Source organism: Pseudophryne corroboree, chromosome 1 (assembly GCF_028390025.1).
Source record: "Pseudophryne corroboree isolate aPseCor3 chromosome 1, aPseCor3.hap2, whole genome shotgun sequence".
Lineage (NCBI taxonomy): Eukaryota > Metazoa > Chordata > Amphibia > Anura > Myobatrachidae > Pseudophryne > Pseudophryne corroboree.
Window position 1 is genome coordinate 635,885,900 of NC_086444.1, and position 14,347 is coordinate 635,900,246.

A 14,347-nucleotide genomic window follows, 5' to 3' on the forward strand; every position below is an offset into this window, starting at 1 on the left:
TAGCTTTTGCCACCCAGGATGGGCCTATGCACAGCTCCTGCAAGAGTGTAAATGGACTGCAAGCAACCCTCCACATGCTTATCTGTCAGTTCCTTCAGCGAGGTGATGGTAGTGACAGGCAGAGCAGAAGACACCACCAGACGCGCGACTTGTGAGACCACCGGCGGTGGTGTTTCCCAATTTATACTTAACTCTGCAGCGAGGGGATAACGAGCTAGCATCTTTTTAGACAGGGAAAATTTCTTTCCTGGATATTCCCAGGATTCCTGACGTATGTCAACCAAGTGGTCAGAATGGGGTAAAACTAATTTAGTAACCTTCTGACGTTTAAACTTATCTGTTTTCTTAGAGGTAGCTGGAGGCTCTTCATCATCAATTTAAGAATAAGCCTGATAGCCTCCAAGAGGTCAGGAACATTCACTTGTGTCAGAGATTCCGCATCAGAAGCATCTGCATCAGTGTCTGAAGGGTCACTGTAAGTGCCATTTCATCGGATGAAGTATCCGAAACATGTGTGGATTGTGAGGAAGTCATGGCCCGTTTAGATGACCCCTTGGTCTTAGTCGGGCGAGGGTTAGGATTTTGCTTAGCCAGAGACTGATTTAATCGCTGTAACTGAGAGGACAGAGTATCTGCCCATGGCAGATTAACTGCAGGGACAATATGTGACTGTAATGGCACAGGAGGTCCCATAGGGGGTGCAAGACTACTAGCGTAGTCAGTAAATTAGAGAAAGCAGCCCAAGGTGGGTCTTGATTTGCCTCCGGTGCTGCAGACTGACTGTGGGGTATAGAACCCCCAGTACCTGAACCCTCAGCTGCTATGTTTACCTCCGGGTAATCCGTGGCGTCAGCACTGCCTGGTAGAGGATCAGCCATGGAGCTACCACCCTGTTTAGCAGACATTATTTGTAAGCGTAACCTTAGGGTGTAATAGTACAATTTAAGCAGACAAATTACCTGACAAAAAAACCCTGTATAGTGTGACTGCAAGCAAAGAGAGCAGCGGCAAGTGTGTGTGCCCTGAAGAAAACCGGAGCCCTCCATTGTAAGTACCCGCAACCAGGGCGCGGTAGTATACAGCGCCGCTGGGGGAGATGAGGGAGCTGCAGCACGGTATGTCAGTATGACATATAGCACTTTAAAGTGCCTGTGCTGCGGGGCCCTTGAAGTCTTCGATCTTCTGAAAAGCTCTTTTCCAGGCTGCCTAGAGCAGCCCTCCCTGTTAGATGCTTGCACTGCAGGCACCAACTTACAAACTGAGCCCCAGTGGCGCAATGCATCCTGGGAACAGTCAAAGCTTTTAGCCTGTTGGTGCCTCAGATCAAGATCCAACTCTACACCCCAATGTAATTCCCTGTGGAATCACAGTGTACCCCGCTGCAGAAATAGGTTAAGGATTTGGATACTTGCTGTTGAAGAAGCTGGAGGGTGACTGCCACAGCGTAACGTGTCCAGACACTATACCTCATTGGGACACTGAGCATTGCACCATCTCTGAACAGTCTGACCAACAGGATAAAGTCAGTGACCAGGTTTACAAGGTCCACTGGATAACCATTACATTACTCTGCAAAGACTGTTTGCTAAAGAACAAAAGGGACTTCACCCTATTCATCTGACCTCATTGCACGCCGACTGGGAATACTGTGGATGGTAAATAATTTATATGCAATCCTTGTTCTGGATTTTAGTTCAGTATTAATTTCAGGGGTCCCATGCATGGACATTTTACCTTATTTTAAGGAAAGTTTGCATATATCTATTCATTTTAGCCTTGCGTATTATTCATTTATTATTTGTAATATTGTATTTAAATGGTGATTAAATTGTTATTATTATTTTTTTTAACGCAAGCCACTTATTAGTGTAATAATAGCACTGTTACATTCATCTGAATACTCTCCTGAAACCTGACTGACATGGCTGTCTCCCATCTGTGCCCAACCAACTGTAAATCCCAAGTGGCTGAACTGAGGAGTACGCTTTTATTTGGTTATTTTAGTTCTGCTGCAGAGACTACCACAAAACAAAATGTACATACTAAATAAAATGTATTAACTTCAATTCTATCATCATTGGCTCTACCTAGCTGAAGCGGATCATACGCTTGGGTAGAATCGATGCTGTCTCTTATACAAGGAACACATTAGTACTCACTTATTACGTTCAGCAAGCTGCTTTTCCCTGCATTGGTAGCCCCTGCTAGAACCACCTGTACTCCATCTCTCAGTCTCTCTCCTCGTCGGTTATCCCCAAGATGCTCCTCCAGCTCTTTCTGAAGCCTTTCAACCTCTTCATCAACTGTCAATTGAAACATATTAGATAATGGATATTAAAAACTACTGCAAGTTTATGGGAGTATCTAATACAGATGGAATGTCTAGGTCTTGCTTTACATTATGACCAGAGGCTCTCGTACGTCATACTTCAATTGAAAATAATTCATACACTGACTTTAGCATTACCTTATCAATTATTTTACAATATGCAATATTTGACAACTGACTTGTGCATCTGTTTGTAAATGAGTCTGAATCTGTATACTAAGTTCTATGATGCAGCAGCTGCTGCTTTTTTTCATCAAGTGCTTCAGCTGTTACTTTGTACATATTTAAAAATTAATTCTTGTGCAGCTGAAGAGGCAGCCCGGTGTCTCTGGTACTTACTGGTGTTTCACTGTTTCTGTGGTGAGAAAAAGACGCAGCAAATTTAAAGAAAAAAACAAAACCACTGCCCCACAGACTGTATAGAATGGATCTATCTGATTCTCATGGTATGCAGCCAACAGATCTAACAGTGACGTGCGGTGGGGTGAACAGCAGGCAGAGAGGGGGGTGCACCTTCCCCCCCCGTCCCCCCGGTATCACCAAAAAATTACCTGTAACCATACCTAAACATATACGGTTATAGAATTTCAGAGAATTAGTCACACGTGTTTGCAAGGACATGTTTAGCTGCTGAGCCGCGCCAAGGCTTCTCCGATATCAGCAGTCCTAACACTACATGATAGCAGTGCCCACATAGGGCCATGTGATTTGTCTACAGTAGGCCTCATGATAAAGGCTCATACGAAAACACATCCAGACAGAGAGCTAACTTACCCGGGAGCCACCCCCAGGATCTCCCATTAGCACTACAAGGAACAGCATGACTTCCAAATACTGCTCCCATTCAATGCCTTTCTCACACATGCAGACAAACATTGGCAGTTGCTTTATCATTTCAATCCTTTATCATGAGGCCTACTGTAGACAAATCACATGGCCCTATGTGGGCACTGCTATTATGTAGTGTTAGGACTGCTGATATCGGAGAAAGCTTGGCGCGGCTCAGCAGCTAAACATATCTTTGCAAACACGTGTGACCAATTCTCTGAAATTCTATTACCATACAGGTTCAGGAATGGTTACAGGTAATTTTTCGGTAATATCAGGAAGGGGGGGGGGGGGAGCACCCCCCCACCCCCGCTCTGTCTGCTGTTTGTCTGTGACCCCTCCCCCTTTCTAGCACCTGATATAATTATCTCCAGGAATGATAGAGCAACTGCCAATGTTTGTCTGCATGTGCGGTGGGATAAGGCAGGTGAGGCAGAGCCTTTCCTGTCATGCTAACATTTGTGCCATAGTTTTTACTTTATAACGTATATGAAAAAATAGGTTTTTAAATACCTACCGGTAAATCGTTTTCTCGTAGTCCATAAGGGATATTGGGGACAGATTAGTATGATGGGTATAGATGGGTCCAAGGGAGCCAGTGCACTTTAAATTTCCTCAACTGGGTGTGCTGGCTCCTCCCCAGTATGCTCTCTCCTACAGGCAGTATTAGGTAAAACAGTGCCCGAAGGAGAAATGACATACTTGAGAGAAAGAACATAACAACAATAAGTGTGGTGAGATTTACACACCAGCACACCATAACATAACCAGGCCAGCAACGGCTGGCAACACAAACAGCAATAGCTGAACAGGTAACCTGCAGAAAGTCACCGCACAGAGGCAGCGCCTAATATCCCTTATGGACTACGAGAAAAGGATTTACCGGTAGGTATTTAAAATCCTATTTTCTCTAGCATTCATAAGGGATATTGGGGGCAGATTAGTACGCTTGGGATGTCCCAAAGCTTTCAGAACAGACAGGAATGTGCGGAGACATCTGCAGCACTGCCTGCCCAAACTGGGTATCCTCTTTGGCCAGGGTATCAAATTTGTAGAACATCACAAAGGTGTTATTCCCCGACCAGATAGCAGCTCGGCATAGCTGCAGGGCTGAGGCTCCACGGGCATCCGCCCAGGAAGACCCCACTGATCTCGTAGGGTGGGCCTTCAGAGACTGTGGAACAGGTAAGGTTGCCGACACATAGACCTGTTGGATAGTAAGCCTAAGCCAACAAGCAATAGACTGCTTTGAAGCAGGGCAACCCTTTTTCTGCGCATCATACAGCACGAACAAGGAATCCGTCTTTCTGATCTAAGCCGTTCTCTTGACATAGATCTTCAAGGCTCTCACTGCCATCCAATGCCTCTGGAGGGGCAGAAGTGCCAGAACTGGACGGAATCACAATGGGTTGATTCAAGTGAAACACATAGACCACCTTCGGCAGGAACTGCTGTCTAGTCCTGAGCTCCGCTCTGATCACGTAGAAGACCAAGTAGGAACTTTTACACGATAAGGCAACCAAATTCTGAGACACGTCTAGCAGAAGCCAGGGCCCGTATCATCACCGTCTTCCACGTGAGGTACTTGTCTTCTACCGTCAGCAGAGGTTCAAACCAGGAGGACTGTAGAAAACGTAACACCACATCCAAATCCCAAGGTGCTGTGGGCGGCACAAACGGAGGTTGAATGTGAAGCACCCCTTGCAAGAAGGTCTGAACTTCTGGCAAGATAGCCAACTTCTTCTGGAAGAAGACGGAGAGGGCTGAAATCTGGACCTTAATGGATCCAAGACGTAAGCCCTTATCCACCCCAGCCTGCAGGAAACTAAGAAATCTTCCCAAGTGGAATTTTGCAGAGGGAGATGTGCATTCCTCGCACCAAGAGACATATGTCCGCCAGATATGATGATAGTGTTTTGACGTCACAGGTTTTCTGGCTTGCACCATAGTGGCAATGACCGTTTTGGAAAACCCTTTATGAGCTAGGATGTTCCGCTCAACTTCCATGCTGTCAAATGAAGCCACTGTAAGTCTGGGTAGACGAACGGTCCTTGCTGAACAAGATCCCTTCTTATTGGCAGAGGCCAGGTGTCTTCCACGGACATGTCCTGAAGAGCCGCGTACCACGTTCTTCGAGGCCAATCTGGGGCAATCAAGATTGTTGAAACTCTTGATGGCTGATCTGCTTGAGCACCTTTGGGATCAACGGAATCGAAGGAAGTAGGTAGACCAGCTGGTAAGGCCAAGGCGATGTCAGCGCATCCACTGCGCTTGCCTGAGGGTCTCTGGTTCGCAAGCAATAGCAGCGAAGCTTCTTGTAGAGGTGAGACGCCATCATGTCGATCTGTGGGAATCCCCACCTGTCGATGATCTGTTGAAACACCTGAGGGTGTAGTCCCCAATCTCCTGGGTGGAGATCGTGACAACTCAGGAAGTCCGCTTCCCAGTTCTCCACACCCGGAATGAGGATTGCGAACAGCGCTCTTGCATTTCTTTCCACCCAGAGGAGTATTCTTGACACTTCTCGCATGCAGGCCCTTCTTTTTGTCCCTCCTTGTCGATTGATGTATGCCACCGCCGTGGCGTTGTCCGCCTGAACCTGGATCGCCTGATCCCGGAGTAGAGGGGAGGCCTGAATCAGAGCATTGTAGATAGCCCGAAGTTCCAGGATATTGATCGGAAATAGAGCCTCTTCGGCAGACCACCTGCCCTGGAACTGCGCACCCTGGGTGACAGCTCCCCATCTTCTCAGACTGGCATCTGTCTTGAGGAGGATCCAATCCTGAATCCCGAAGCGTCGACCCTCCAGCAGGTTGGAAGACTGTAGCCACCACATGAGTGAAATCCTGGCCTGGGGTGAGAGCCGAATGATCCGGCGCATCTGAAGGTGTGAACCGGAACATTTGTTAAGGATGTCCAATTGAAAGGGTCTGGCATGGAACCTTCCAAACTGTATTACCTCATACGAGGCCACCATCTTTCCCAACGGTTTTATGCAAAGATGAATGGATACTCGAGCAGGTCGGAGAATCATGCAAACCATTTCTTGAAGTGTTTTCACTTTGTCCTCTGGGAGGAACACTCTCTGTGCTACAGTATCCAGTAGCATGCCCAGAAACAGGAGCCGCTGAGATGGCTCCAGATGGGACTTCTGCAGATAGAGGATCCATCCGTGGTGAGACAGAAGTTGGATAGTGCGATCTAGATGGAGCAGTAGAACCTCCCTGAAACTTGTCTTTATCAGGAGATCATCAAGGTAAGGGACTACACTGACACCCTGGACACCATTTCCGCCATTACCTTCGTGAACAACCTTGGAGCTGTAGACAGACCAAAGGGTAATGCCTGGAACTGGTAGTGATCGTTCAGCAGGGCGAACCGCAGATAGGCCTGATGAGGAGGTCAGATTGGGATATGGAGGTAAGCGTCCTTGAAATCCAGGGACACCAGGAATTCCTGTGGTTCCAGGCCTGCGATCACCGCTCTTAAAGATTCCATCTTGAATTTGAAAACCTTCAGGTAAGGATTCAAGGACTTCAGAGTCAAAATAGGTCTCACAGACCCGTCTGGTTTTGGCATTACAAACAGACTGGAGTAGTAACCTTGGCCTTGCTGTTGCAGGAGTACTGGAACAATGACCTGGGACTGGACCAACTTGTCGATGGCCAGTAGTAGTGTAACACGCATATTTTCCAAAGCTGGCAAGCTTGATTTAAAAAATCGTTTGGGAGGAGCACCGTCAAACTCCAGCTTGTAACTCTGAGAGGCATCCTGGCAGGAACCGTCCAAGATGCGACTGTAGTGATGTAACCGAGCTCCCACCATGAGATCCCCTCGGGGTGGGTGGGCACAGTCATGCTGAAGTCTTTGTGTAAGCTGAACTGGCTCTAGATGGAAATCTGGAGGACTGAAAGGACTGAGTAGACGGTCCCGGGAAGGTACGTCTAGCAGTCGGAGCCCCCGAGGGGAGAAACGTGGATTTCCCAGTAGTAGCTTTGGAGATCCGTGTGTCTAATTCACCTCCGAAGAGCCATTCGCCTGTGAAGGGAAGAGATTCCACATTACGTTTGGAGTCAGCATCTGCAATCCACTGATGCAACCATATGGCTCTGCACAGCCATAGCCATGGTCCTAGTATTAATATTGCCAATCTCTTTAAGGGAGTCACAGAGGACTCTTGCCGTGTCCTGAATGTGTTTTAGAAAAGTGACAGTAGCAACTAAGGTCATATCACCCGAAAGACCTTCCTGAATTTGAGAAGCCCAGGAATGAATTGCATGTGTCATCTAGCAACCATCAATAACCGGTCTTTGAGCTACACCTGCGGCAGTGTAGATAGATTTCAGAGTGGTCTCAATTTTCCTATTTCCCGGGTCTTTTACCGTAAAGGAGCCCGGAGCAGGGAGTACCGCCTTTTTTAGAAAGACGAGAGACTGAGACGTCTACTGCTGGAGATTCTTCACAGAATTTCCTGCCTCCTAGGGCAAAAGGGAAGGTATGCAAAAACGGTTTGGACACCTGATATTTTTTTATCTGGATTTTTCCAGTCTATTTTAAATAAATCATCCAATTCCTTGGAATCAGGAAATGTGACTGTCAGTTTGTCTTGTGGGAGGAAAAACGACTGATTAGAAGCGTCCTCCAGGGGGAGCTTTAACACATCCCGTATTGCCAATATGAGGGGTTCAATACCCTGTGTAGGGGTGGAATCCCCACTTATGGGATCCAAATCATCCCCATCATCCAGTACATCATCATCAGTATCTGATAGGAGTGCAGGTTAAGCAAGTTTTTGTGCACCTGTAGTAGACAGGGGGGGATGTTTAGTAGCTAAATTTGCCACTGCTTGTTGCAGTTCCTGCGTTTTATTGGCAGTAAGTTGAGATGACATATCAGACATCATGTTTTTGATAGCCCCCAGCCAGGAGGGCTCTGGACTCTCCCCCACATTGTTATCAGCATTCTGTGATGACTGTCTTATGAAAATTCCCTCAGAGGAATGATATTTGTGTACAATATAGCGGCTCTCCCCCTCTACACCCGGTACCAGTGATCCAGCGTGTGACCGTTATGGAGGAGTTGTATAATGTTGCTGCTTATGCAGAGGAAGGCGCCAAAATGCCACTAAGCCCGCTCTGATGTAGCTCCGCCCGCCGCAATGGCGCCAGAGCTACTGTATAATATTTATACTGCCCATGTCTCCCCCAAGTGTTGTAGCCTCACATAACTGTTTGGTTTGTCAAAGTCAGAAAAATATCATGATGCACACTACCATATTTGCACCTCATGCGTGTCCCCGCTGCGCGTGCCCACGCTCTCCCGTGCGTACGCATACCCGCTGGTGCGTGCACCCGCAGGCGCACGGTATGCGCATTTACGGTAGATTTTGTGTGCGTCTAGTGGGCGACTCGATCGTTACATATTTTAACCATATAATGTATTTTGTAGATTATGGTCCCTTTGATAGAATCTGAAAGTTTAGTTAATGTAGCATGTTCATGAACAAAGAGATCCCTCTTTGTTTGATACGAAGGGTCAGACAAGGGTCATACAGTGGTGTTTAGTATCCATCGGAAGAGTATTTAATTAGCAATATTCCGGTGTTGGTTTGAAGTGGATTAATCGCTCCTGCGAATAGTTATGGACATAAGAAGTTTATGGACTTTTACTATTATTTGCACTTTATTATCCATGCGGCGGGGAAACCTAGTTTCCCACCCACCTGAGCAGTTTGAAATAGTCACAGCCCACCTGTATGAATCAACCTATGACCTTTTGTTATAATGCGGAGACGAATTCCTGTGTCCAATGAACAATAAGAATATAGGGACCATTGTACTGTATTGTGTGTAGGGTATAAAAAGACAAGCCGATCTGATCCAGCTCCCATTCTACTATTCTCTTCAACGGTTCTCATCACTGATAATCGGGAGCTGGATATCCAGTGGCGCATGCGATTGTTTCCCTTGTGCGTAAGTTTTCTCCGCAATCATATTGCCTTTATTGTTATTGTGAGCCATATCTCTCTCTCTCTCTCCTCTCCTCTTTCTCTCTCGTTTCTCTTAAGTGTTATTGTACTGTTATTGTATTTTAAGTGTAGTTATCTGGTTAGGTAGTCTATGTTATATTGGTAGTGTATGACTTGTATTGTATTATTCTTTTGCAAATAGAACGTTCACATAAGGTGTTAGAACCTCAGCAGGGTGTCTGTGTCTCTCTAGCTGGTACAAAGGGTTTCTGAATTCTAAATCGCTCTAACAGCATTTACATTAACAAGGTTAAGCAGCGTTATATCGCTGCAGTATTTCAGTAGTAAAGTTTTACAATACAAACTCAATCATAGTGTGTTGCATACAAGAGTTACAGTGTAAGCATAATCTGTGTTTAAAGTTTATAAAGGTTACTGTCTGTGTGTATGCTCACTGTGGGTATTCCGTACACCCAGCACAGCGTGTGTACTTTATTTGCGTACCACGTGCGAGGTCTTCATACGCAAATAGCGTACGGAGTGCGTAGCATGTGCACATGGTTTAGCAGCCATTACGGCTACACGGTATTAATATATAGCTAATGTTAAAAGGTAGATATTTGACTCTATCAAGTGGGGGCAAGTCCGGTCCATCTCATATCCGCAGTCAGGCGAAAAAGGCGCAGACTTTTATCGATCAGCAAAGGGAGGAAAAGGTAGTATCTTGGAGTGCTGATCAGATGAGAGTCTGCGTCTGATTCTTTTGGTCTGTAGGGATGCTGGTGGAATCCGAAGAAGGTAGGAACATTAAGCTATTGTCTTTGTAAATCTGGTTTTTATTTCTATTTGGTGCCAACTGCACACGCAGATTGGATGGTTTGTCTGTTTAAATAGGTTTAAAATTATTTTTAATCGCTCTGCATAGCGTGATAACTAAAAGGGGCTGGCATGATGATTTTTCTTTGTGACAAAAGGTCTGTCCCCCATTTTGTGTAAACCTCATGGATGGGGGAGGAGCAGCGGCCATTTTGGGAGGGTCAATTTTTTTTTGAACGGCTGATTTTCAGTTGACTCAGGAAATAATCAGCCATCCACTGTCAAAAAGAAATCATCATTTAATGAGTTTTTTTTTTTTATGCATTTGTTTAGTCCATATCATAGTCAATCATAAGTAGTTCAGATAGAGTTTAATAACAGTTAATAATAAATTAAATATTTGATTTAAGAAATACACAAGTAGTTGTTTTTTTTTTGGTAACTGTCTCTCTTCAAGAACCTGTTTTAACGCTGCTACTTGTAGGATGGCCATTGAAATGCAAATGACCTGTGGGACTGGTTTGTTGTTTTTTTTCTCTCTCCCAGCAGTGAAAGAAATTGCACATTCATATGCAAATTAGAAGCACTGAATAGGGTCTCATATATGTAATATCTATATGCGTGTGCTTACATCAATATATGTTATTAGATTAATTTAGAATTGCATGTTCATTTGTGTAATCTTCACATCTCACTTTCCTGGTTGCCATTTCATAATTGATAACGTGCTGAGAAAGATTTGTTGCTATTGGTACTTAAAGAGTAAAAATTATACATTAAGGGGTAATTTGTAAAACACACACACAGCTTTGCCTAAAGATACAAGGAGAGATCTGTGTGGTGCTCGGTAGATGATCGAGGATCACCTACATTGATAAACGTGTTAATTGTGTTACGGTGGATATCTGCCTTGCATACACGTGTCTCTAACAAAAAGCTGAGACTCGCGTACACAACCCAAAGGCCGACGCACGCAGCGTATATTACGCAACGGAGTGTCCGGGTACGCCCACGTAACAAATCACACGATAAGGGTTATTTTAAACAGGCGAAAAGGTGGCAACGCGATAAATAGCGCAAGTCAATTTTAGTGTCTGAAATTTAAATTAATAGATCCTTCTCTAAATTTACGACTCATCTGGTCTAAAGGAAAGAAATTTCTGCGCAGAAATAGAAATAGAAACAAAAGTAAAGTGTACATGTGGTGAGTGAGTGTTTGCATATATAAGTTTCTACAATTTTTTGGGGATTGAACCACAGAAATCATCGAGTTCTCGTGAATTACATACGTGTAAGTGACATGCACGGTGGCTAGGGAGGCATCCCTTGTTAAATATACAAAGAGCATTAGAGTATAGCAGACCAGGAGGTCATACTGTAGCACAGACCAGGAGGTCCAGAACAGACCAGGAGGTCCAGGTACAGCAGACAAGGAAATCCGCTATAAATAGAAACAAGTAGCCCAACACCAGAAAGGGTTGGTGCGGAACCCATATAGGCCATAAAGCTCAGGCTGAAGGAATTCGCAGCTGCTAAATTTCGATTCCACTGGTCGCTCCGCACATAAGATTAGTTGCTTATGTGCTGAACGATTGTACCGCACGTAATTGTGTGCATTAGTTAGTAATTTGACCCAGTACCATTTGCGTACGGAAGGGGTCATAAACGCTATTTGCACATTCTAACGTGATTTGTGTAATTTTTTATTTTTTAAGGGAAGTTCGCTGGTCACTCAGGAATTATCCAACAACCAACAGTTACTGGAAAGGGTTAATGCTCTGCGGATCACACTCGCATGTTCCAGTAAACAAAGGTTCATAGGGGCCCTAGGTCGAGTACGCCAGCGCTAAAGCAGTGTGTGGGCGTATTGGTCGGCGTGGGCGAGTGAGTGGGGTACTCGGTAAACTACCACCGTCAACCTATCTTGAACATCTTGGTTTTTGTAAGGGTTCGCTGAAGACCCTGATATAAAGGTCAGAGGTAGTGCAAGCAACACCTGCAAGCTATGGGGGCCAGTTGTTCAGGTAGGGGGCGATCAACCTCGGTTCGGGTTGATTTAGTAAACCGACCAATCGGGTCGGCAAGGTATGTAATGTGTGAAAAATACGGTTCACACACAGAGGTTTTATGTGATGAATGGGAAAGAATGACTGTACATGACGGGGAGAAGTTCCCAAGAGTAGGCAGCTTTAGCCCAGATGTGTTACTAAATCTAAGGAGAAGGATAGGTCTTATTAAATCAGCAAAGAGACGGATCAAACATTATGATTGTTTAAAATTGTGGCAACAGGAAAGTGAAATGCAAAGAGAGTTAACTGACATATCTGACTCTCATCTTGGGAGGAGAGACATGGCAATGGAGAGGATTATGGTTGCGGAGAAAGGCACAATGTTGTACAATAAAAATGCACTTAGCAACTGTATTATAGATGATAAGAATAATTGTAATAAACATAACAATGATAATTGTAATACTGTTAAATGTACAACTATTAACCTATGCAAGTTGCACCCCATGTTAAACTTCCCTCAGGACTACAAGCAAGAGAGTGAGCCCAGCACGATGTCGGCACCTTTACCAGCAGCCATCACACAAGACATCCAGGTGGACGCGACCAAATCGGTAAAGGCAATAATCAAACCCCCTAACGGAGGGTCAGGTGAGGTCGTGTCCACAGGTACGTACAATGTTTTATATCACGCACAAACAAATGTACCCCATATTGTAAGACCAAAACAAGGTGATGTAATTGAGTTTAGTCCTGTCAGGGTGATCACAGTCCCCAATGGGAAGACTGACGATCAGGGAACCATTCCCGTCAAGGACAGTGCAATGCGCTGTCCCTGGTCCCGGACAGAACTAAGATCAATCATGTCTGAATTCCCTGATCCCAGGGAAAATTTAGTTGCATGCCAAAGATTTATTAAAGAACTAGGAAACTCCACAGAACCCACCAACAAAGAGTGGCGGACAGTGCTGAGGGCATGTTTGCCCTCCAGTGTTGACCCTGCGAAATTTATTGCTGATTGTAAATTAGACACGGAGGTACCTTGTACGGAGGAACACAATCAGGAATGTATTAAGCAGATCAACCGACAGTTAGAAATATATTTCCCAGCCATTGTCGAGTGGAACAAAATCTTCTCCATAAGACAAAACGAAGGGGAAAGTACTTCTAATTATTTCCACCGGGCATTGCAGGACATGACTAGGTATACGGGTATAGAAAACATCGAAACAAGTGCACCGCACAGAGAAGTAGCAGTATCTGTGCTAATGGATGGTTTAAAGGAAGTGTTGAGAGCAAGGATACAGATCACAAATCCATAATGGAGAGATAAATCAATAACTGCATTAAGGGACTCTGCTGTTGGGCATGAGCAAAACAGCATCAAGCACGGGGAAACAAAGAAGCCTCAGATCCCTGTGGGTAAGTTAAAGGTGAAAAGCTGTTACAACTGCTTAAGGGAAGGTCATGTTGCACGAGATTGTAGGTCTAAAAACACACACAAGGTATATACACCCCCTAGACAACAACATGACCATAATAGTCAAAGAACCAGAGAAACACAGAAAGAGCGGTTGATGGCGATGGGCATCCAAGCATTAGAGGAGACATCAAATCAACCAAAACCCCAGGCCATTGGCACATGGAGGAACTCAAGGATTTGTTATCGTTGTAAAAGAGAAGGGCATTATGCCAGCAACTGCAACAGTCCACATAAAGTCAGACCCCCTAGACATGAAAATGAGCAAAAGTTAGGACACACCAAATTGTAACCAGGGATCAGATAGGAAGAATTTTGGCCCACACTCATGATATGTAGTCAGGAAAGGTGATCATTAGGACTGATGGTAAGCCTGAGGTAACGGTTAATAAATTGGGAGGTCATTCCCTGAAGACACAGGAATGACCGGGTGAAACGTTGTAAATGTATCTGTGAAATGTTTCTTTTTCTCTCCCCATCTCTGACGATTATTGGTAGGACTCAAACATTGCATATCTGCTTGGTCTTTGCAGAAGTCTACCAAACCCCAGCATGACCTATCCGCATCAATGTATCCTGGCCAGATACAGAGGGTGGAGTATGGAGGTGCTGGTGGGAGGGACTGCGCAAGGAAACCATGGGACATGTAGATATGACAGCCTGATGATCTGACAATATTTTAAAAATGTTTGAAAAATGTTTTTTTCCTGTTGTTTATTGTTGATTTATGTGATATATACATATATGAACGGTTCTCTCTCTCTCTTGTTGTTTTTTTTCTCCTCCCTCTTCTTTCTCATGTTTTCATGTTTTAAAGATGGTATGTCACACATCAGTTAGACAAATGGTAATGCAAGATTTTTGCTCCTTACAGAAAGATCGCTGGTTTGGAAGGAATATTGCATCACCGGAATGTT

At 44.8% G+C, this 14,347-nt stretch overlaps 1 protein-coding gene across 2 annotated transcripts in view; it reads right to left on the minus strand.

The window, feature by feature from the left end:
* The window catches only part of GTPBP3 (GTP binding protein 3, mitochondrial), a 394,097-nt gene that overhangs the window by 170,311 nt on the left and 209,439 nt on the right, over positions 1–14,347 (minus strand). For both annotated transcript variants that reach the window (XM_063914578.1, XM_063914577.1), the window contains exon 7: positions 2,160–2,303. In XM_063914578.1, the coding sequence (XP_063770648.1) occupies positions 2,160–2,303 (144 nt within the window). The remainder of the gene's footprint in view (positions 1–2,159; positions 2,304–14,347) is intronic.